Consider the following 25,219-nt stretch of genomic DNA (forward strand, 5'->3'; position numbering starts at 1 on the left):
TGGGGGCTGACACCTTTGCTGGGGCATGTAAAATGTGGGAACTGCAATATGTGTGACTCTACCTCGGAAGGAAAAACCTTCCCACTTGACAATGTTGTAATTCGCTTAACAAATTGTTCTAACTGTAACACATGCAACGTCATCTACTTGATTCAATGTCCTTGTCAGAAGAATTACATCGGTCAGACCACACAGAAAATAAAGACTCACATAGGACAACATCGCAGCCGGATCCGCTGTAACACCCCTAATGCACCACTCATTGAACACTTCAACCTGCTTGGCCACAAGGACACAGATCTTAAATGGACTGTGCTCAAAATTGTTCGATAGTACTATTTATTGAAGGACCCATTGTTCCCAATAATTATCTGAGTGGCTATGGCAGCATTATAGGTCAGTGGTTTTGCTTCCGGTGGCGGATTGGTGGATAGTGGTTGGATTGGTGGGTAGCTCTACAGTATTAACTTGCAATTCAATCCTTGTGTCCTTGTCGGGGCTCTGGCCCAAATGGTCACTGGCCATCCTGGTCCCCTGTAAGTTTGGGGGCTGCTTCTTGGACTGACTTAGCTTCTTCCATAGCGCGGTCCAGGTGTGCTTCGTTGGTCTATATATAAGATTAGTCGAAAGAAGTGCCACCACTTGTATTTCACACCATTCTTGTGCAGGTAGGTAGTGGCAGAGTAGACGACTATTTTGGACGTGCAGGGTGGAATAGGTCACGGTTTTCTGGTGACCTTTGATAGCGTGCCTGGAGGTGGTTATAAATGGGGGGCGTGCGTACCTAGCATTCACCATACTGCAAAGTCACAACTGTGCCTCAGATGTATATAGCGGGCTCCTCCCAGAGGTTTTGTGGAGGCTCTGCATCTAGGCTGGTGCATGGAGGTGTCCGGCCTTGTTGTGCAGCGTTGAAGGGGCCAGCACCTGCTGCGGCTCCCTGGGTTGGGCTTTAGATCTCTCCAGTGGTGTGGCCATTATGCAGCCTCTTCCAGGGGTAGTGTCAGACGGGTCTGCTGGTCCCCGGGATCCAGGGTGTCCTCGCAGCCGTGAGTTGCCACTGAGCTGGCATACGCTGCTTCCAGAGGCCGGGTGAAGTGCTCCTTGGTACCTCCAGGGCCCTACCCCACCAAGTTCGGGCACTGCGACTGCTCCACTAGGCAGCAGGATCTGGTGCAGCTGCCATCTTTTATCGTGGCCATGAGTCACCACCGAGCCGGCCTGTGTCACGCCAGGAGGGAAAGAAGCAATGTGGATTTACAAAAAACACCACAACAGCTAACCGGGGTCAAGCACTTCATTTCTACAGTTTCAGTAGTCAAAGGATAAGTGCAACAGCTTCCAGCATCCGCTGTTGAAAGATGCCAATTTAAGACAAAAGTTCATACAAAATGAAGGTGGACTCAATAGAAGTCAAGCAGGCGACAACTTTAGGATCCAGAAATTCTTCTTTATATTTAAGTCTGGTTAAAAAACCAGCACACAGCCAACGTGTTTCGTTCCCCAGTGCCACGGGAACTTTGTCAGGGATTATGGAATTATCAGTTAAGTAACCTGAGGGCGGGGATATTTTGGGGTCAGTCACGCCTAGGTGATTGTGAGAACAAGCCGATTCACGCAATCCTGGGTCGGATAGTGAATTTCAGGAAGGATCACAAACAGCTTGAACAGTACTTCAATTAGTATTTAAAACAATTCTTTACAAGGTCAGTGATAAAGTCCAATAATGATTGCCGAATAGAAATGAAGGCATGAACTTTGTTCAGGGGCATCCGAATATGAGGGGGCCCATCAAAGGCATCTGAAATGGATTACAATAATCATCCCATGCTGTGTCGTGGATTCGTGCATACAGAGAAATAGCAAGAGTGCCTTTGTAGATATATCGAGGTAAGACGAGACAGGTCTCCAAAGGAGGCCACACAAATGAAGTGAACACTATCGAAGTAGTACGACCCACGTCTCACGTAGGTCCCGCTGTAATGTAATGTAAAATGTAATGTAAAAACAATTTATAAAGCGCAACATACACCGGTCGGTTTCTTGGCGCTGTTCACTAAATCAGGAAGAGACAAAGAAGGGAGGGTAAGGGAGCTTATGTGTAAGCACCGCGGAAGAGGTGAGTCTTTAGGAGAGACCTGAAGTGAGGGTAAGAGGGGGAAAGTCTAAGTTCCGGGGGGAGAGAGTTCCAGAGTGAGGGGGCCAGAAAAGAAAATCTGAGGCCTCCGTGCTTTTTGCGTCTGAACCTGGGCGTCTGAAGGAGAGCATGGTGGGAAGATCGAAGGGGTCTGGAAGGGACGTACGGGTGCAGAAGCGACGAGATGAAAGAGGGGCCGATGCCGGCCAGGTATTTGTGGGTCAAGCAGCCTAGTTTAAATTGACAACACATATAAGTATTGCAGCGTCAAAGTGCAGCAGTCGAGCAGTATGATGACTTGCAATGGCGTTGGAATAATGTGGCCATGAGTCACCACCGAGCGGGCCTGTGTCACGTCAGGAGGGAAAGAAGCAATGTGGAATGCTCCCTGCTACCTCCGGGAGCCCCCCCCCCCCACCAAGTATGGGCACCACCTTGGACACGCACCCTGGCACTTTAGCATCAGTTCTTGTCAATTATATCCTTATTTCTTCTTCTAATGACCATTATAGCAAGTATCGTATCCAGTCATTAGAAGATGTCAGCGCTGACAGTATGTGAATATTTTGGACGTGCACAGTGGAATATGTTACAGTTCTCCGATGACCAGTAATTTCTGGAATATCTTTGTGTGTCCAGGTGTCTGGTTAGTATTGGGTGGTAATTTAAACAAGTTGTCAAAGAGGTTTCACTGGTCTTCTAATACCGGTCCAGTTGACATTGAGGGACTCCCGTAATTAACATATGTATTTGTATAATAACAGGGCATATATAAAATTGGCACTGGTAGAACCATCCGTAACACTACAGTAACTTTTGTACATCTTAGATTAGAGGTAGAAGGTATGGTAGACAAGACACAGCATGCTATGTCAAGTGTGTGGGTGAGGGCTAAGGTTTGAGTCTGTGTCGTTAGTCAGGTTGCGAGTCTTCAAGTGCAGAGGCGTAAGGGGTTATTTTTGCCGATTGGAGAACATTAGTTATCTTCCTTTTGTATGTCGCAGTCATAATAAGACTATGTTGGGTGGAGCTCCTCACATTGTGTGCGTGTCAAGACTGTTCCACAGCACTCAACTGTGCTTTTACTGGTAGATGGGTTATTCTTCTGGGTTGTTTCAGAGGGTCAGCGGATGATATAATTATCTTGGGAAAATCATGTTTTAACTTCTCTTCTGAACTTTAAATGTTTGTGGATGCTTCAATTCTTGGCGAGCAAAGAGTTTGAGCTTAGCACCTGGTACAGAGAAAGCTGATCCTCCTTGGATTGCTTATTCTAAGGTGGCATGACGACCTGGAACGCTAACCTGGAGAACATGGTCCACTTTAGTTTCTAGCGTTTACATTTAATTAATAATGCAGTCATGTTTTCCTTATGAGGCTCTGTGGACAATGCAAAGTGCTCTGAACTTAGATCATCTAGCTCCAGGTAGCAAGTGAAGTGTTTGCAGGACTGCAGTCACGTGATCCATTGAGTATTGCTGCACTATTCCAATGCGTTTGTTTTTTTGCATATGATGAAGCATGGTGCACAAAGGTATAGGCTATTAGCATAGCCATGCTTGGAAATCACAGTAACGAGGATAGCCTGCAATTTATGTTGGAATCCGTGGTTTGGAAGATGCGTTTCAGTGTTTTCATTGTGCAGAAGGTGCTCCTTGACACCTCATTGCCATGCACTATCAGGGTGAAGCTATTATGGTTAAAACTATTGCCTCAGCAAAAGAGCCGTTGGCATTATAGATTGAGGATTGACTCAACTTGGTGGACACGTTGTAAAGATGAGGGAATCGGAGAAAAGAGACTGTTCTCCACCATTCTATGAAAAGGAGATTCCACATGGCCAACCCTCTAGAAATCTGGACAATGAAGCCATTTGTGGTAGTGGTAAAGAAGTTAACAAAAGATGTACACATTTTTAAAGACATCTGATCGCAAATAGTCAGTGGGCACCCACTCGTTTTTCATCATGAGAGGCTTTCAAAGTTAATCCACCCTAGAGGTTCTGAAAGGCTGGGAGATGTACTGCAGTCAGATGTTCCATTCCAGAGTCATGTTGAGACATTTTGTGCTTCCCTCGACAGGACTTTGGTGCCCTCACCCCCTGTGGTTGGCATTAATGAAAATGCACACAACCATGCTGTCCGTTAGATGGGACTGTTGTTTCATTGTTGGGCAAGGTATCTTTCCGACGTTGACTTATAGTATTTGTATATACATTGAAGGATTTTTATTGTATAAAATGAGTCTCAATCATATTTTTAAAGTTAGATATAGTGACTATTTAACACTGTAAATGTATTTAGATTTTCAGAAAATAAAGAAAACTCTAATGAATGTTTCACTTTTAAGAAGTGAGATGGTTTTACTAATAGGTTTATTCAAATCATTATGTCATTGCACCAACAGCTAGTATCAAAGAAACAGATAAATCAATTTGTCTCTAATCACAGTGTTGTGAACAAAGTAAACAAATACACTCATGAATATTATATGCGCAGTCTACAATGAACTGCTGTACACGCTAAGGTTATTGGTATTGTTGTATGGAGATGTTTGTGCAACATATTTTAGTAACATCACTTGATAAAGCATTTTACCCTTCTCAAATCAGTACCTCAAAGTCAACTATTCCTAATGCTGTGAGGGTTTACAGTGCACTTTTCTTATACATGATGCATTTAACATCCATCTTATTTTAATCACAACACATATTCACAGAATATTGAATACATTGCTTCCCATCTACTTAAACTACATTTAATGCAGACATACTAGGACAAGACAGTGTTTCAGACAAACATGTAAAGATCCTTAAACATCTAAATGTAAATACTTTACAATGAAATTGCATGGAAAGTCCAGGTTTTCAAGCCCTCCATTAACTATACTTTCTGCTAAGGACTTACCCGTTACATCTGACCTTCTCATAACGAATTTGATCTTATGTCCCCATACCTCCTATCTGCGCTTGAGATACCAATCCACTCATCTACAGTAACTACACAATCATTTTATTTATTTGAGGATTGCTATTGCGCGACTGAGGAGAGTAACTGAGTGCTTAACATAAGGATTGATACACTTCAAAACCTTGAAACAAATCTTGCACTGAGAGAAGTTAAAATATAATCGGACACTAATCCCTACTGCAGTCACAGTAACAACAGACAGGAGTCTTCCTGGCACTGCAAGTAAAAGCTACTCTTGTAGGTGAGGCACTATACCACAATAACCACCCTGGTTAGTTTGTGACAAGGAAGCAAGAGACTGTGCTAATGTTTTGCCCAAAAACTGAATGCCCAACTTTAGTCATGCCAATGTTTGGTGGCGTAATCCTCCTTGCAATAATTTGTGACCATAGGCAATTAGGGAGGGGCATCCAATGCTAGGGTAGCACACATTTCAATAGCCCCACCAACCCCATGAACAAGGCTGACATTTAAACAGTGTTATAGTCACAATATTCAGTCTCTGAAGCTCTTTGGCAATTTCCAGAAAAAATAACAAGTGTTGAAGGGAAGTTTTGAAGTGTATATAGGTTCTATTACAAGGACAGCTAAAGGCAGTTGTCCTCATCAACTTATATTAAAACACTTGCTTGTGATGTAAATACTACATTAATTAGTACAGGTCTCTAGAACATTGGAAGAAGAATCTAGACTTCAGAGAAATACCGATAAAATGTATTGACATACCATCATCATACAGATCCAGAAGTTTGGCCACGTAGGGTCGATCAGGGTCATCTCCTTCTACTAAGATATAGTCTCCGTTGCTTATGTAATTTCCCTTAGGATTTTCTTCTGAACTCATAAAAAGTCCCCTAAAAAGAAGGTACAAAGAAACATTAAACTTTAAAAAGAATGCAGTACAAATTACACATCCCAAACTCAGGAGAAGAGGCACATAAAGAACAATGTCTGTGCTGCTGTGGGTTTACTGTTGTAGATTACCTCCATTACACAGAGATAGCCACTTAAAGTGGGTGAGTCGCAGTAGAGGATCAAAGTCGAACCATAACAATATATATAAGTTTACCTGTTTTTGGTGGCTAGATAAGACATGAAAATAAACAATTGCCGTCACTTTATAGCAACGTTGTTGGCAAGTAAACTACCTTAGTGATTATTAAAGCACAAGTTCACGTGTACCAGCCAGTGATGTATATTCTTTGCATTTTAGATGGCAGTGTGATTTTTCTTTCTGTTAAGCAGTATCAGATCTGACAACCAAAATCTCCAATATGCCTATAACTGTGACCTAAACATCTAATTGTATAATAAAAATGTCCTCAACTAAATGCCACTAGATCTCTACTCAATACACACACACACACACACACACACACACACACACACACACACCTTATAACAGATCGCCTCTGGATCCATCCACTTAGCTGGTCATATACTGGATGTAATATTTTTCAAATCAGAACTAATCGCTGTTAAATAAAATTCACTAGTCACAAAGACTGATCATCAGAGCATTTCACTCAAGATGCCAAAAACTGAATCCCACCACCCGACAACAACTTACAAAGGAACAAATTAAAAATGCAAGAGGTGACATATCTAACTACAAACACGCAATCGAAGACCATAAATTCCGTTGAGAAACTATGAATGGATGACCATAGCCAATGGAATACTAATCCTATAGAGAACTTCAAAGCAAGGCAAAAAAAGAAAGAAAACAAAATACAATCAAATCATTCATAAAATGGCAAAATATCCCCCTCTCAAGCAGGATCGACAACGGCAAATGCCCAACCAAGGACCTCCGCAAAATTAGAGTGGAATTTTGCAACCCAGAGAGCAGCCAAATCTCCTCATCATCTTCAATACGCTAGAAACACATTAGCCAACCAAAGTGGTCTGTAGGAGGTCCACCGTTTCTGCATGGTCACTTCAGATTTTTCGCCTTGTGCCAGACCCTATATTTTTTTCTGGCTTTTAGAACTCTCTGCACTTCATCCCTACTAACCAGTAGTAAAGCGCCTGTGCTCCCCTTTTAACAGGGTTGATTTAGCATACTCCTAATTTGTATATTTACCTGCCCATAGGTACCCACTGTATGGGAGTGTACCCAGATCCTTGAAGTTAAATGCTGACTGAGGACTCCGTCCATCACCACCCCCTTTTGTACCGACTGAGGACTGCAGCACCTATCGTGCCATCCACTCCAGTGGCAGTGCAAACATGGATCCAGTCCTAACATTGTAGCCAATCTGTGGCAGTTTAAAACATTCAACGTGCCAAAATAAACCCTTTTGAGGGATCAAAGACTCAGTTTTAATAAATGATAAATATCATTAAGTCACCCCTATGTAGGCCTTGTAATCCACAAGGCAGGGTGCTTGTTATTTAAAAGTAGGACATGTAGCCATTTAATGTGAACATGTTCCGACAGTGGCCAGCATACAAAAGAAAATGTTTCATTGTGGCATGCCTAACTGTCCTAAGTAGAATACAAGAGTAAAGATTAAAAAGCCTAATTCTTTATTTAGGGAATGAAACTAGCTAGAAAAATAATTAAACAATTTTAAAAGCGAGTAAAACAAAATCCAACTGTGAAGTCGGAATTTTAATAAATGTTAAGGATAACTTTTAGAAAGAAACCTTTTCCCTGCCTCATGTTCCTATAGGCTATATCTGCCATTTCTGCCAGCCAGTAATTAGCATCTAAATAGGTGCGAAAAAGCTGTAAAGTACCTTCCAGGTGCAAACAATAAGCTAATCTGACTAGGAAGAGATAATTTCTACAAACCTGACAAAATATGCACTGTGGGGCTAGGAGAATCCTTTTTTGACACCGTAGGGTCAAATCCTGCATGACAGGTCTGCTGGGTTTTTACACAATACTGAAAGCACACTTGAAAGAAAGAGAAACAGGGTAACAAAACAATTCTTGGGTATTCACAACCTGGTACTGGAAAACTGCTTTGTTCTGCAAGCCTTCTCTTTCTGGGTTTATTGGGGTACTGTGGCTGCTTCAAACTGGATTTAGAGTGAGATACAGGAGGAAAATGAGACATACTACAGCCTTCCCACACACACAGCCCTCAGAGCACAAGTTTAGAATTGCTGTAAAGAATTTCACCATCTTGTAAATGCCCTAAGTGAGTAGGGTTGGCCCCATGAATTATAACCCCATTGGTTAGGGTAGGCCCAGAAGTAATTCCCACCGAATACCCTGTGCCAGGCATAAATGTGGCATCTCCAGACACCTAGTTCAGAACACTCCAGGAGATGAGAAAGAACAGTAGAGGACTGAACCGCTGTCTATGGCCTCAGAGGAGGAACTAAAGGGCTGGACCTGCTCCTTCTTGTACCCAGGACAAAGACTTGGACTCCCTGGGTCATAAGGCTGACTAATTGATAAAGTTACAGGGACATAACAATCTATAATATGCCTTTTCTTGTAACTGGCCAATTGACTAGTGGCAACTGGACCTTAGTGTTTGATCTCTGCCTGATAACTTGTAAGTCATTTTGTGGCTGCCCCCCTCCAAGTACCTGGGAGTGCCCATAAGAAATATACTCCTATGGTGGATTGGGACTTAAAGGAATAAAGTCAGAAGGGAAAATCTTTGACTAGGATGAATCTGAATGGTGTATCAGACTTGTGTTCCCGCACGGTCTTCATTAAATTGTGCCTATGTCCCATTCTAAAACAACAAAAGAGGGGCCTATCGGTCAACGAAACTAGAGACAGATAAGATTGGATAGAAATTTAATGAAACACAGAGCAATTCACGTTCAGCCTCACTGAGTTGAGATGAATCCCATCAGCCCACCTCACTGGGGGAGCATTGTCATCTGGGAGTGAACATGGTTATACGAATAAGTGCAGCTCACACCTCTCAAGGCGGAACCATGCTGCACTCAATCCATAACCAGTGATCGGTCCAGCCAAGATAAAATCTCAAACAGTGGTGCTAATGATTTGCAGTGCAGGAGGTACCGACGGACAGAGCGGGGCCTCATTTACCGAGCAGTTGCCGGGTGAGGTGAGGTGAGGCATACTTCCACAAAGCTGGGAAGAACAATACACCTCCTGTGAAAACAGAATGCTAATATGTATCTGTGCTAAACAGGTTCTGGTAGAGTGTAGCGTAACGACCCGCCCTTTTTGTTTACTTTCACAAACGTTTGTAACAATTATTGCAGTAGCGTTATTTTCTCTTGGTCCTTACGAAAGCTAGGTACTACCACCTATAAAGCTGAAACATGTCGACCCTTGTCTATTGCTATAGATAGTTATTTTTTCAAACTATTAGCGTGTTTTTAATCTTGACACTAGGATAGCTTCTATTAAATTAAATTGTGTGTCCTAGTAGTCATTTCTAACTTCTCACTTTTTCTTTTTTCTTTGCACTGCAAATCATTAACACCACTGTTTGAGATTTTATCTTGGCTGGACCGATCACTGGTTGTGGATTGAGTCATGTTACACCAATGGATTCCCTGTGTATTTGAAGATTTCGTTCTGTACCCTTGGGTTCCATTTTGTGCATGGTAGCCATTTTGTGGTTGCCCTCACATAGGCGGATGACTGTGGCCAAACGAGTCTTTAGGACACGTACACCTTAGCTTGAGTTTGTGCTGACTTCTGTTTGACCTGAGTGAACTGACCCTGTTGCCTGAAGCTGACCTTGCCAAACCAGTTCTTGCCCTTTAGCTGATCAAGATTAAGGATCAGAGCACAGGACATCGTAAAGTTTTACCACACACAAACATGGCGTATCCTACTTCTATCTGTTTCTTTCTTTATGGTCTATTTATGATGTGGGTTGTGGTCCTTTTTATTATGGGTTTGTCCGGCTTGTCTAAAGAAGAATGTTTATCTTGGGTTTGTTTGATGATTAATTATGGACTGGACAAACTGAAAAATGGGTTTCTCATCATGCAATGCTTTTTGTCGTGGAAACATGTGAGTGGTCAAACTGTAAATAAGGAATGTTTGCCTGAAGCACAATTTTCTGTATAAAAAGGGATGGCTTGCTTTGTAAAGTTGAGCAGTCTCCTGAGAACATACACCGTGTTGTACTTCTAGGACCTCTGTTACTGGCTGCAGCTAATAAATGTGATCTTTGACGCCACCAAGAAGAATCCTGTGTCTCTGTATTCTAAGACAGGTGAACCTGAAGACTTTGGGCATGCCCCTGGCGCCGCTGGGTTTAAATCCCGGTTCTTCAGTTGGTGCTTCCAACGTGGGGCGACTTCAGCGGTACCGGTCAAAACCAGAGGATCGTGAGGAGCTTCGTGATGAAACTTTGGAGGAGGGCCCCCACTTCAACGACCCCTGCATGTCGAAAACGTGGACCGAAGGTCTTTTCCACAAGGTTTCCCGCTTTCCAGATGGCTACGAAAGGACTGCTGCCCTGACTGTCGCCCTGTCTTGGACCCCCCTTTGTGAAGCTTTGTAAGGCGAGTCGATAAGTGGGTCGCTCCCAGTCCTTTGTTCTTTGGTTCTTCGAGTCCTTAGTTTTTGGTTCTTTGGGCCTTAGTTTGATTGGTTCTTAGTTTTGCTTGGTCCTTAGTTTGGTTCTTAGTTTGTTTGGTCCTTAGTTTTTATTTGAAGATTGCAATTTTCAAAAACCGAGGGTCTTGTATATTTACGAGTGTATCGATAGAGATAGCCCCTTGAAGTTTGAAGCTAGATTAGTGAGCGAAGATGCCTAGTCGCAGCAAATTTGGTACTTGGTTTTGTTTTGGTTGCAGGGATTCCCGATTGGAGGACTCGTGTCCGATACCTCCGGTTGGAACTCCAACTTATGAGCTCTATTCTTAACATGGCGTGGGCCCTATTACGTTTAATGAAGTATGGGTCCGATACACTAGGAAAGACAGTGTTTTAAAATGGCCACATCATGGTAGCTATGACACAGAGATTCTAGATAATCTGGAAGTTAAACTATTTAAGAAGAAAGCCCGGCCGGCAAGGTTTGACTCATTTCGCCTTTGGCGTAAAGAAGCCAGACAACGAGAAATTACACAAGCTAAAAGAGATAAGAGAAAAAGATGTATCAATAATGCAAGCTGCTAGGCAGTTTAAAGAAAACGAATAAGATAAAGCAATTGAGTTGTCAGATAGGCAACATAATATGGCTATTGATAAATGTTATCCAGCTTTGCCATCTCTTCTTGAGAATGCAAAGAAAGACTCTGAGAAGGATCCTTTGATGTCACATTTGTTGAGATTACCACCACCTTATGCACAGAGTTCTATGGCACCTCCGCAACCTCCAGGTGCACAACCTCTTGTTGCTGTTCAGCCACCGGCTCTTCCTCAGCTGGTTCTTCCTCCTACGGAACTACTTTACCTTCTTCTCCTGTACCTTCAACTTCTCTTGCTACTAACCCTGCGCTTTTATCACCTCAAAATACTTTGTCTCCTGTCCTTAGGACAGCTTCTCCTTCTGCTCGACAACGAATGACTGATACTGTTACTTGTCTTTTATCTCCTTTCTTTGGGTCATTGAGGATGACCCCCGTTTCTGCACGTAAACAAATGCGTAGTCAGCTACCTGGTCCCGAAGAAAGGGGCAGTGTTAAATCTCTTGGCTCGCAGATGGGTTTCGAATGTTTCGAGGTATAACTTAGAGTCAGTTATGGATGTTTTCCAGCAGTGGGAAGCACCCAAGCAAAGGTATGTTTTTGAAGTTATGTGTACTTTCCTTCATGAGGAATGGGAAGATAATGATTTGGGTTCAGTCCCAGTAGAGTTGCTAAATGTACAGTCCGAGCTTGCGAAAGGGACGATAGTGGGTCCCGGAGTTCAGAAAGCAGTTGCGATGGTGCTTGCGTTTAAGAGTGATTCTCCTTCTCAGCGCTTGTTTGAGCCTGATCCTGCAGTTAGGAGGAAAGTGAGACAATATCCGATGAGAGAAGTTCCCCCAGTTTGGAGAGAAGGAGATGCAGCCGCTAATCCACCTATTCTGCCACATTATCAGAGGGTATGGGTACATGTTCCGTGGAAGAGAGCTGAGGTTTAAGCTCTGAAACAGTCTTTACCTGATCCCCGTAAGAATCCAGCTGGCTATTACAAGGAATTGTCCCAGACAGTTGGTGCATGCAATATGAATTTAGCCGACATAGATATGCTGTTGGGTAACGTAGTTCCTCTACCTTTGTGGGCTAAGATTCGTCATGAGGATCATGCGATAGAATTAGGAGACTCATGGGCCAATATTACTGCTGCAGATGCTAGACAACTTGGTGGTTCTAAACCTGAGCCTTTAGTGGCAAATTTACCTGGCAGAATTATAGATCTTATGAAAACGATGATGCCAGCGTTGCGAGTAAATTGGGACAAGTTGGCAGCATGTAAGCAGAAGAAGGATGAAAGTGTGTCTGATTTCTTCACTAGGTTTGAAGAAACATTTGTAGATCACAGTGGTCAGGTAATGAGTACGGAAGGTGGCCAAAGATTGTTCGTGGATAAGTTTGTCTTTAACTTATTTCCTGAACTGTGTAATAAGTTGAAAGATTCTGAGAGTTCTTGGGCTGTTTCTTCGCCGGCCCAGATACTAGCGACTGCTCAGTACTACGAGAATAGGGATAAGGACGAGAAAGAGAGAGTACAGAAAAAGACAAAAGATTTAAAGACTAAGGTTCTTTTACAGCAGGCGTATCCGCCCCACTCGACTCAGCAAGAGTCACAGCAACGTTCACAGTTTCAGCAAACACCACAGTTTCAGAGAATATCACAGAAACCTGAGTATTTTACTCCAAGGCCTCCGTTAGGTTTGAATCAGTGTGCGTATTGTAGAGAAGGTTATTACAAGAATGAGTGTCCTGCTTTGCGCCAACGTGCGAGTGGTATGTCGGTCAGTGGCGGTGCGTCCATTAAGGGCGCTGGGGCGTTGCCCCACCAGCCGTCCGACCTTGGTGCCCGCAGCTCCCTCCCTCGGTTACAGTGAACTTAAGTAAACTGAACTCTCAGTCAGTTTACTTAAGTTCGGTCGGAGATGCCCTGCCTTTGTAGAAGAACTGAACTGACAATGCCTGTCAGTTAGCATGACGTCGGTCTGCCCACCCCCTTCAGAGTCTGAAGGGGGTGGGCGGACCGACGTCATGCTAAGTGACAGGCATTCACATTGTCGTCAGACATGGGACACAAGTGGGGCACAAGTACGCATGAGTGGGGACGGAGGGCAAATTTTTCTCCGTGCCCACGCATGCGCACTAGTGCCTGCTGTGGCTGGGGCAAAGGCTCAAGCCTCTGTTTTCTAATGGGCTGGGTGTGCAGAGAGTAGCTGTGCCCTACAGGCGCCAGGATTGGCTGTGAGGGATCAGGGATCGGCGGTCGGCGGAAGTGCCTGTAGGCGGCTAGGCGCCAACAGCAATCATCATGAGACCTGGACCCCGGAGTACAGAAGGCGCGGACCTGGTAAGTTTTAAAAATTGAAATGTTTTATTTGTTAACCCCAGCCCTGCGCGACATTACCCATTTTGTTTGCTCACCCAAGCAGACGGGAAACAATGGATTGGTAGCGACTAGCGAGTCTCACTCTCTGGGCTTCGCTAATCCACTGGGCGATGCCTGAGGGGTGGGGAAGGGTGAGGGGGGGAGGGGGGAGGGCACCCAGTTAAACCGGTGAAGGTGAACCATCTGCTGGACGAGTATTTGCCTTCTGAGGGCAGCAGGCCAGACCACCACCTGATCCCCCCCCCCCCTTATTCAAAGACCACCCTTTACCCGCTGTGCCACAATTGGGGCCTGGCACAGAAGGGATGGTGACTTTTGAGGAAAGTGTACCGTGTTCACTTACACGTGCAACATAATGTGTCCTGGCATTTTCTGTGTCAGCCCAGTTGATTTAATGCGGCATCCCGCGAGTGACTACAGATCCCAGAACGCAATAGGATATCACATGAAACGGAACCCCAGGATCTGAAAGGGGGTGTCTGGGTGAAGTGCCAGCAAAACAGCCCACATGTTAGTCCCTGCTTCCCCGACTACGGGTCAGCAGGGTTTCCGCGGAGAAGTGTAGGTCTTTTGCTTCAGAGCATGTGCGCATCCCACTAGATAGAAATGTATTAAAGTGCGCTGAGCATTTTTAAAGAACCGGGCGGATGCATTATTGGGGGGGAGGTTGTGGCCTTACGCCCAGAACTGCCGACTTTGGAGCTGGGGAACCGGGTTCGACCCTCGGCGTCGGCTCAGTTTCCTCTGATTCTGGGCAAATCATTGAATCTCTCCGTGCCTACCAAGAAATGATTGTGTCCTTGTTTAACGTACCTAGTTCTCATGTAAAGCGCTCCAATACCTTCCGGTCGAGTTTGCGCTACATAAATCTACAACAACAAAAATAGATGCTCCAAGGTTTCCTTTTTTATGTGGCATAGTCTGCACAGGCCGACCCTGGCTAGTGACTTCTATCTTCTATTGCCTTCTTTAATTGTGACTCGAGTACCATGAGTCTTGCTAAGGATCTGCTTGAGTACTGTCTCTCCTAGGGCTCTATTCAGGTATGGCTAGATGCGTTTTCTTGTATGATTTCGTTTTCAACTTAATGTTACAGTTAGCTCCTATTGTTTTGATGTCTTTCTATCTAAAGGCTCGTGTAAAGTTTGCATAGATCATGTTACTAACTTTCGCTCCTCCTCCATGTGGGTTACGTGCAATTTTGACTTTCCATTAGTTGTGAAGGGTGCTCTGTGTCACGACGCATAGGATTCAGCGCATGTGCTTCAGATATAAATTGAATGCGCACACTCGAGCCTGCAGCAGTTCATGCTGAGGTGAGTCACAGTCCAGTGCCCTGCGGGTGCCCAAGGCGCTGTAACAAAGCCCGGAACGCAGCACAGAATTACTTAAAAAGTTTAGAATCTGGATTCGTGGCAGGTGAGATGAGGCAGACAAAGGGAACTTTGAATGAAGATTCTGAAAGTGTCAGTTTGTCTCACTGAGTACTATTGTGCCTCAAAACAGCTCAGACACGTCAGTTTAGATGATATGCCCATTCATTTTTTGGCCCCTCTCCGGAGATTGCCCATAATAACGTTTTGTTGGTAACCTACTGGTAAAAAAAAATAGCCGTATCCCTTTTAATAAAATATACAATGTTGCCATGACCCCCACGGCACGACCGCGAGTATTGCAAGAGGCTGAGCAGTGTGCCTGTGTGAGTCCGGGGTTGCCCACTCTTTTTTCAAAATGTTCTCATGGGAGAACCCCCCAAACCCCCCCATAGGTGGTTCGGCCTCGCTTGCTGAACTCGCTCACCACAGTTCAGTATTTACGCCCCACCACTTTCAAATGTCATCAGCCGCCTCCACGAGGTCGTGGTGGTTTCCAGCAAGTGTCTAGGGGTAGAGGACGTGGTGCGTTTCCTCAGAACGAACGTTCTTTTCCCCCACAGAATTCAATGAATTATTTTGATCAACAGAATGTACAGACTGGTAGATCTCGCCAGTATTACGCTGATGATTACCATGTTGAGAGTGAGAGTATGGATTATATTGATTACTAGGACAGCCAAGGACAAATAGAGGGAGTAGTGTCAGTTCCAGTAGATCAGAGTGGACCTTATGTTGCAGTAGTTATATCGGGTGTGGTAGAGCCTTTTCTTTTGGATACTGGTGCAGCGAAGAGTTCTATCATGCACTCTAAACTCCCTGGCGCACCTTTGTCTGGCTTAACGAATGTTTCAGTAGGATTCTCTGGCGCCCCAGTTCGTAATCCAGTTTCTAGTCCCTTGTCTCTTTCTATTGGACCTTGTGAATTGAAAGCACCCCTCATTCTGACGACAGGTTGTGGTGAGAATTTGTTGGGTCTGGATTTGTTAAAGAGATTGCATGCAACATTGTATTGTTCTCCTTCGGGAGAACATCTTACAATGGGTAAGAAAGTGATCTCTCCGATGTATCTGTCTAAAGATCGACTTCCACTGGAATTGCGTTCTCTCCCTGATACTCTTTGGGCTACTGGTCCGAATGACGTAGGTCTTTTGGAGATTCCACCATATGTTGTGACGCTCAAATTGAATGTTAAATTGCCACGTATTCCCCAATATCGGATGTCGAGTGATGGTGAACGAGCGCTTTTTGCGATCTATGATCTGATTGAGAAAGGTGTGATTGAAGAAACGAGAGGTAAGTTGTGTAACAGTCCCGTTCTGCCTGTCTTGAAGCGTACCGATTCTTCTCAGCCGCCTGTGTATCGCTTTGTGATCGACCTTCGAGAGGTTAATAAGATTGTTGTGCCACAGTTTCCTGTTGTTCCGGACATTACTGCTTTGTTGACTTTGATTCCTGCTTCAGCAGCCTGGTTTTGAGTTATAGACTTAAAGAATGCTTTCTTTAGCATTCCGATTGCAGAGGAGAGTAGAGACATTTTTGGCTTCTCTTTAGGAGGACGAAGCTTCCGATTTAAGCGCGCTCCTCAAGGGTACTGCAAAAGTCCCTCTATCTATAGTCAGGCTTTGAAAACTCAGCTTGATACTCTTGTGTTGCCTGCTGGTGCTGCTCTTATTCAGTATGTGGATGATCTGTTAGTTGCCGCTGATGATGAGGAAACTTGTGAAGAAGCTACTCTTTCTTTGTTGCGACATTTGTCTGACTTGCATCATAAAGTATCACCTTCGAAGTTGCAGTATTGTCGCCAAGAAGTGACCTATTTAGGTCATCTCTTGTCGAAGGAGGGAAGAAGGTTGACCCCAGAACGAATTCGAGCAATTGCTCAAATGACTGTGCCAAGCACACAGAGAGAAGTGCGTGCTTTCTTGGGTATCACATCGTACTGTAGACAATGGATCCCGAATTTTTCTTTGTTGGCGAAGCCTTTGTTGGCTTTGACTTGTAAGGATACACCGAATCCTCTTCCTTGGTCCGACGATTGTCAGAAAAGTTTTTCTGAATTGCGTGATGCATTGTGTTCGGCTCCGGTGTTGGGTACTCCTGACTACAGTAAGCCTTTTACACTCTATGTTCACGAAAGAGAGGGTTGCGCATTGTCAGTGTGGACACAAACATTTGGCGATAAGCTGCGTACATGTGCGTATTTCTCGTCGACTTTGGATCTGTTAGCTAGAGCGTTGCTGAGTTGCTTGAGAGCTACAGCGGCAGCGGCTGTTTCTATCAGACAGTCTGCTGGTTTGGTGATGGATAATCAGCTGGTTGTAATGGTTCCACATTCAGTGGATACCATATTGAATAGAACAAAGAATCAGCATCTTACTAGTGCGAGGTTGTCGGGGTTATGAGTTGACGCTTTTAGCTAGTCATGTGCATATAAAGCGGTGCAATGTATTACATTCAGCAACATTGTTGCCAATTTCTGTGGATACAGATGGTCAGGAACAGCATGATTGTTTTCTTAGGACAGAAGAGGAAACGAAGGGTAGAGTGGACTTAAATATACTCCTCTTTCAGATCCGGATGGTACGCTATGGGTTGATGGATCATGCTACAAGCTTCCAAATGGTGACACGACTGCAGCATATGCCGTGATGACATTATGTACGATTGTTGAAATTGCACGAATTAGTCACAATTCAGCACAAGTAACGGAGTTGATTGCATTAACGAGAGCATGTGTGTTGTCTGAGGGAAAGAGAGTGAATGTGTATACCGATAGTCAATATGCGTTTGGTGTTGCCCATAGTTTTGGACACTTGTGGAAAGAAAGGGGATTCCTCACATCCCATGGGACTAAGATTCAGCATGGACAGTTGGTGAATGAGCTTCTTGAATCACTTACTTTGCTGAAGCAAGTTGCGATTGTGAAGTGTAGTGCTCACCGGAAAGTTACGGATGATATTGGACGAGGTAATGCGTTTGCGGATGAAGTTGCGAAAGAAACAGCCAAGAATGTGTTGGGTCGAATGTATATTGCAGGCCCTGCGAGATGGATTGGTGCAGCTGGAATGTGTGAGGATACGGTCGAGAGTGTGAAATAGATTCAAGCTGAAGCTACTGAGAGTGAGAAGAATGTGTGGAGAGAGACTACGGGAAGATTGGATCCGAATGGTTGTTGGGTTGAGTTGTCGGAACACCAAAGATGGATGTTGCCTGATGCGTATGTGCTTGCAGTGGTTACGATGGCACATGGAATGTCTCACATTAGTGCGAAAGGGATTTGAAAGTTGTTGGCTCCAGTGTGGGAGAATGGTGGGATTCCTAAATGTGCTGAGAATGTGGTTAAGAATTGTATGGTTTGTTTGATGCATAATCCTGGCAAGGGAACCCCCAACTCCAGCTGGTCATTTTGCACCTCCGACGTATCCGTTTGAGGTTTTGCAATTGGATTTTATCCACATGGAAAGGTGTAACAATTTGAAATACGTCCTTGTAGTGGTCTGTGCCTTTTCTAGATGGGTAGAGGCATATCCCTTAAAAGATAATACTGCCCTGTCCACAGCTAAAGTGTTGCTCAAGGAGTACTTCCCCAGATTTGGTTTGCCACGGATGGTGTGGAGTGATAACGGAAGTGAGTTTGTGGGGGAAGATCATGAAGAGAGTGTGTGAGGGTTTGGGCAGAAGACAGAAATGTAATGCTGCTAATCATCCCCAATCAGCTGGTTTAGTGGAATGCTATAATGGTACCCTAAAGCTGAAGCTGGCTAAGATTCAGGCGAGTTCTGGTCTCCAGTGGCCTGATGCTCTGCCGTTGGCACTTTTGTCAACTAGAACTACAGTGCATTCACAAATTGGGCTCCTGCAATGAGATAGTTTTTGGTCGACCAGCAAATGTGTGGGGAGTGCAGAGACCAACAAAATTTAGTGATATTGAGTATCCTGTGTTGGTGGACTATCTGTATGACCGGAGGGCTAAATTGCGTGTCTTACATCAACAGGTTCATGATAGCCTCCCACCTTCGTCTGTGGACCCAGGTCACACCATCAATCCAGGTGACTGGGTGTTAACGCGCATTTTTCAGCGGACCAAGAATGATCCGCCCCGTTGGACAGACCCTCATCAAGTGCTTTTGTCCACGAGAACATCTGTGAAGGTCGTCGGTAAAAGAAACTGGATCCACGGCGTACACTGTAAGAGGGTATCTTTACCTCTGCCGTACGACCAGTGGGTCCAGAAAGGAATTGGTGATTCAGAAACAGAGCGTGTGCCGAAGTTTATGCCTTTTAGTGATGCACACTTGATATGGACGAGGTCTGAGAAAGAGTATGATGATGCCTTGCAAGCAGCTGTGGCTTCATCTTTGAGACTGGACACCACCGAGCCGGAAACTTTGTTCCGAGATCATACAGTACCTGGCAAAGATCGTTATAACTTGAGACCGAGAAAAATGGACAAATAAATAAATAATCTTTCCTTTTTCCTTTTGATAACTGCACTCTCTCAGCCAAGAAACTGTTTTGACCTATTTTTATTTTTCGAACTGCCATCCGGGTTCAGCTGTAGGGTCGCGGTGTAAAGACTTGGGAGTGCAAGCCGAAGACACAAGGTCGAGGTTCTGGTTGGTCTTAGGGCGTTCCCTGGACTGACAGACGCATTCCTTAGCACGGAAGACCCAACCGCCGCTAACAGCACGGTTAGAGGATGGAGTTTGAGTTTGAGAGAGCTGTTGAGAATATGAACTTGAAAATGAAAATGCATAGTATAAGGCATAGCAAATGTTTCCTGATCACATGTATTCTGATGTGCCTTAGTATGACGTTAGCTTTAGTTGGGTGGGATTGTTTTTGCTACCCAATTGACTTCTGCACCCACTTCCCAACCTATGTATTTTCCTACTACTGCTTCTTTGCATTCTTTTCACCCTTTTCCTGAACATGAGCAGGTTAGAAGATCAGAACTCGTAAACAATTCTTTTGTACAGCTCCTGCATCAACACCAGTTGGTAGTGAACACCACTAATTGTTGGGTGTGTGGTCTTATGCCACATACTACGGATAGAGGTATTCCCTATCTGGTTCTGCCGTTTAGTCAGAATGGGTCCTTATGGGCTTTCCAGACTATGTTCATTTATGCCATCGAATTCTATCCCCTGCGTTCCACGAGATATAACTCAAGTAATAAAGCCTTGGTGAAGGGAATTACGAATATGAGTAGAGATATTAATACATACAGGACCATTCCCAAGGATGAGTTGTTCGCTTATGTTGGTTGGAACGCGACCGGATATAGTATTAGTCTGAGTGAGAAGCAGAGACAAAAAGAGGTCACCTCCGATTTGGATCGTACCCCACCGAGGTCATTTTTGTCTGCAAGGTAATGGCAAGAATCCGAAAGCTCAGTTAGAGAAGAGTGTTTGTACTCAGACGTACGTTTTTGCGTCTCAGTCTTCCCCACCCTTTTTGGCAGCTAAGGGAACGTATTTTGCTTCCTACAACAGGGCATATAAGTGGTTGCCCCCTGATTTTTCGGGAACATGTTATGTTGGATATCTGTTGCCTCCTACGTATACTGCTGCTGCAGATTACCACAAGACGAGAGTTGTTAGAGGTGTCTTCGATCAGGAAGATACCGCTGGACAAGAAGTGGGAGACTTCTTTAAGGGTTTCCTACCGTTTTGGGTGCCTATGGTTAACAGTAGAAATCGGAGGCAATTGACAAGAGTGGTTGAGTCCACTGTAAACGAAACTGCTGGTGCCCTTAGTAATTTGACAGCTGAGCTGCAAGCGGATCGCCTTATGACATTACAGAATCATATGGTTTTAGACGTCATACTTGCGGATCGAGGTGGAGTATGTAAAGTGATTCAATCAAGTTGCTGCGTTTTCATTCCAGATAATGCTCCGACAGTATACGAGGCCATTTCCAGGTTACATAAGATCTCCGAGTCGATACATGTGGATGAAGGAGATTGGTCGTTAACTGGATGGTTTTGGGAACTGTTATCCGCGTGGGGATGGAAGATTCCGACGGTCATTGGTGTGGCTTTAGTGATTCTTTTCTCGTGTTGTCTTTGTGTACAGTGTGGTCCCGCCATATGTGGCCTTTGTGCTACTACGTGTGTAAGGAGACCGCCTCTCTCAAGAGAAGTACAGAGAGATAGGATGATGCTCCAACAACACCTTGATGACCTGATGAATATTGATATCGATTCAGATATAGACTGAGTGATTGCCTATGTAAGGGAAAAAGGAGGGTCTGAGATTCAGTGAATTCTGAACCTGGGTCATAAAGGTCGTGGTTCTGTTACGATTTTGGTAACAGCGAACCGTAAACAGTGAGTTCAGCAAGTATGAGTGTTTTCGTCATGTTACACCGATGGATTCCCTGTGTATTTGAAGATTTCGTTCTGTACCCTTGGGTTCCATTTTGTGCATGGCAACCATTTTGTGGTTGCCCTCACATAGGCGGATGACTGTGGCCAAACGAGTCTTTAGGACACGTAAACCTTAGCTTGAGTTTGTGCTGACTTCTGTTTGACCTGAGTGAACTGACCCTGTTGCCTGAAGCTGACCTTGCCAAACCAGTTCTTGCCCTTTAGCTGATCAAGATTAAGGATCAGAGCCCAGGACATCGTAAAGTTTTACCACACACAAACATGCCTTATCCTACTTCTATCTGTTTCTTTCTTTATGGTCTATTTATGATGTGGGTTGTGGTCCTTTTTATTATGGGTTTGTCCGGCTTGTCTAAAGAAGAATGTTTATCTTGGGTTTGTTTGATGATTAATTATGGGCTGGACAAACTGAAAAATGGGTTTGTCATCATGCAATGCTTTTTGTCGTGGAAACATGTGAGTGGTCAAACTGTAAATAAGGAATGTTTGCCTGAAGCACAATTTTCTGTATAAAAAGGGATGACTTGCTTTGTAAAGTTGAGCAGTCTCCTGAGAACATACACAGTGTTGTACTTCTAGGACCTCCGTTACTGGCTGAAGCTAATAAATGTGATCTTTGACGCCACCAAGAAGAATCCCGTGTCTCTGTATACTAAGACAGGTGCACCTGAAGACTTTGGGCATGCCCCTGGCGCCGCTGGGTTTAAATCCCGGTTCTTCAGTATCCTCTAAAAATGTTTGGTTTGGTCTGACTGTGCGGTCTTGGGTGGGCTGATACCATTGGTCCTGGTATTGATAGCCGCCACTAGGTCCTGCCTGTTCGTTATCACCGACGCCGCTGTAGGACGAATCAGAAAAATTGTGAATCTCCTTCCTCCTCGGTACCCACCTCTTCCTCTATAGAAGAAACGCCTCAGATTGTCCTGCTTAAAGTATTCTTCTTGCAGGTATCGGTAGTTTTTTTTGTTGTTGTAGTATTGTACATCCTTTGCCAGCTTATCCAATTTCTTGCTCCGTGCTTCCACGTCAAAATCCTTTAAGGTTTTTTGCAGGCGTTCCAGAGTCTCTTTGGCACTGGAAAAGGCTGAATGGTTTGCTATTTCTTGTTTCAGATCACGGATCTCCTTGTTGAGTTGTTCCACTTGTTCGCGTGCCGTCTCCACCCCAAGCACCATTCAATGGTGTGAACAATTATTTGCCACGAAGCTGAACCCTTCCTTGAATTTGGGGTTGTCCACAAAAATGGCCGGTTCGTTGCGGACTTGCAGGCCTGTAGGTATGACGTTTGCCCTTAGGTATCCCGTTAGGAGATGCCCATGTAATTTAGTACGAACCAGCTTCTTTTCTAGCCGTTCCTATTTGTTGATTTTCTCAGTCAGAGAGAAGTCAACATTGGTGCTGTTAGGTGTTAGGAAAGTTGCCCCTGTGTCTTCCCCAATAAGACCTTTTATATATTCCTCAGTGTAAGAGAGGGTTTCATGTTCATTCATGATACTTCCCTCAATATAGAATCTAATTAATAAATACAAATTACAGAGAAAAAAAACCCTCGCAAGACAGCTCTTGCACATAGAGTGTTGAGTTTCAAAGGGGTATACCCTGAAAACTGCCTGACCTGGGTCTAAGAGTAAGTACGTTAGGTATGGGTCAGTGTTTAAACATTATCAAAAATGTAACAAAACTTGCAAAAAACACTAAATTAACGAAGCATGTCAGGGGGTCATCGAAATGCCAGCTCGCTAGGAGGACGATAAAACACATTCGGCCACTGCAAATGATTCATCACCCATGAAAGCTCGCTTACGGAGCACAAAAAGGGTTTGCAGATGTTAGTAACACATGGAGCATACCCCAAGTGCCTGAGGATAGCACCAGACCTCGGTGTTTAATCAAGATGAAAAAGGGATCGCCGAAGGCGTATCCCTACCTGTATACCGCCACCATCACTGCTTGGGTCAGAATGAGCTGACCGAATCGCGCTAATTAATAGGGAAGTACACGAGGTGCAGGCGCTGGATGCTGCTCGGAGGCTCGTTCAGCTACGGCCAATCGCGGTGCTCTCTGACGGGAGTCTCGAGGGAACGTCAACAAAGAAAGGTGGTGGTTTTGTCATGTATCTTAAAAGGGAGTGTCTGAAAAGAGTGAAACCCTATCCTTTTTTATGTTCATAATTACGGCGAAGGGTAATCATTCCCATAACTACCAGATTATCCTCACGGAGATGAGATATGAGAGTTACACAGCGTGTTGCTTCCTCAACAGAGACATAATTTGGTAAAAACAAAATTGTTGGGGCATATAACAACATGTTATTGCGTAATGAATGTATAACAGGAATCAATATATTTGCAGTACAGTCCTATGCAAAATATAGTATCCCGGGGTATACAAGGTACAGTAGACATACATAGCATGTTCAATGATATGTGTTTTGTCTTGCTAGATGGAATGGTTTCATCATAGGGTAAACAGTTAACAATAGCATTGAATTCGTGTTAGCAAGTCTACATGACAGCGAAAAACATGGATCATAATTCTGGGTTCAGGCCTGCCAACTGTGCATAAGTGGCATCTAGTTCATCAAGTCCATTATGGACTGTGTCAAAATACGGCATCCATTTGCACTCCCTGACATTCATGATGGCGCTTAAATTGTCAAACCTTGGAACCAAAGTGATCTTCTCAATTATCAACCATTTCATAGATTCAGGTGTGTGATTGTATGTTGTATAATGTTCCACTAGTCCTACTGCAATGTTGTAAAATGCGATTTTTAACCTTTTGTTTGGTTTGACCCACATACATATGGCCGCAAGGGCAGATGATTGCATAGATGACTTCACTCGTATTACAGTTGGTGAATGTCTTGAGAGTTATTGCTTTGTGGTTATGTGTCCATGTTTTGGTCTCTTGACATGTAGGGCATGCTTTGCATTTCGTGCATCTGAAGTGTCCCACCACCGCAGGTAGATTCCATAGTTGTTCAATTGAGGGCATGGGTGGCGTGTCCAAAAGTGGATTGAGTGCAGCATGGTTCCGCCTTGAGAGGTGTGAGCTGCACTTATTCGTATAACCATGTTTACTCCCAGATGAGGATGCTCCCCCAGTGAGGTGGGCTGATGGGATTCATCTCAACTCAGTGAGGCTGAACGTGAATTGCTCTGTGTTTCATTAAATTTCTATCCAATCTTATCTGTCTCGAGTTTCGTTGACCGATAGTCCCCTCTTTTGTTGTTTCAGTAGGAGTTGGGGGATCGGAGACTATTGGGTCGTTAAATAACTTGCCCCTAGGAACCTCTTTTGTAAATATGTGTTTTTATGTCCCATTCTATCCGGTCTACCGTGAGAGTTGTCTCATTGCATTTTCTGCTTCTTGGTGCTACCCCTACTTAAAAACTTTAAAACATTCATCTCTCTGGTCTTCCTGATTAGATTGTCAATTAGGTGTCATTTTGTTTATTAACTTGTACTCTATTTTTCAAATTCGGTTTGGTATTTTGTTTTGCATTTTGACTTTATTACTGTTTTTGTACTGCATAAATACTTTGCACATTGCCTTAAGTTAAGCCTAAATGCACTTTGCCAGAATTACGAGTGTAATTTTGTGACTTTTAGGGTTCACCCTGATTTGGTTGTGATTATTCCTTGGGGTGGGTAGTCTCCTACCCTAATTCATAATCTAATTTTGAGAGGGTGTGGCTTAGCCATGCAGCAAGATGGACGCTCTCTGCAGGCTGAGTAAAAAATTCTTAATTTAGCCGCAGAATACGAGGCCCCCTGAAATACATTCAGCAGCCGCGACATTGCACCGCTCACCAGACCTCCGCAATACCCTGCTAGTGGCTGGGGGGAGGGGTAGGGAAGGGGGGGGGGGGACA

General features: G+C 44.2%; 1 protein-coding gene across 1 annotated transcript in view; it reads right to left on the reverse strand.

Moving 5' to 3' along the window:
* Nucleotides 1-25,219, reverse strand: part of ORC1 (origin recognition complex subunit 1) — a 159,698-nt gene that overhangs the window by 111,514 nt on the left and 22,965 nt on the right. The window contains exon 2 of the mRNA XM_086952441.1: nt 5,833-5,960. Coding sequence (XP_086808567.1) covers nt 5,833-5,960 — 128 coding nt within the window. The remainder of the gene's footprint in view (nt 1-5,832; nt 5,961-25,219) is intronic.

This window comes from Lissotriton vulgaris, chromosome 1_1 (genome assembly GCF_964263255.1).
Source record: "Lissotriton vulgaris chromosome 1_1, aLisVul1.2, whole genome shotgun sequence".
Lineage (NCBI taxonomy): Eukaryota > Metazoa > Chordata > Amphibia > Caudata > Salamandridae > Lissotriton > Lissotriton vulgaris.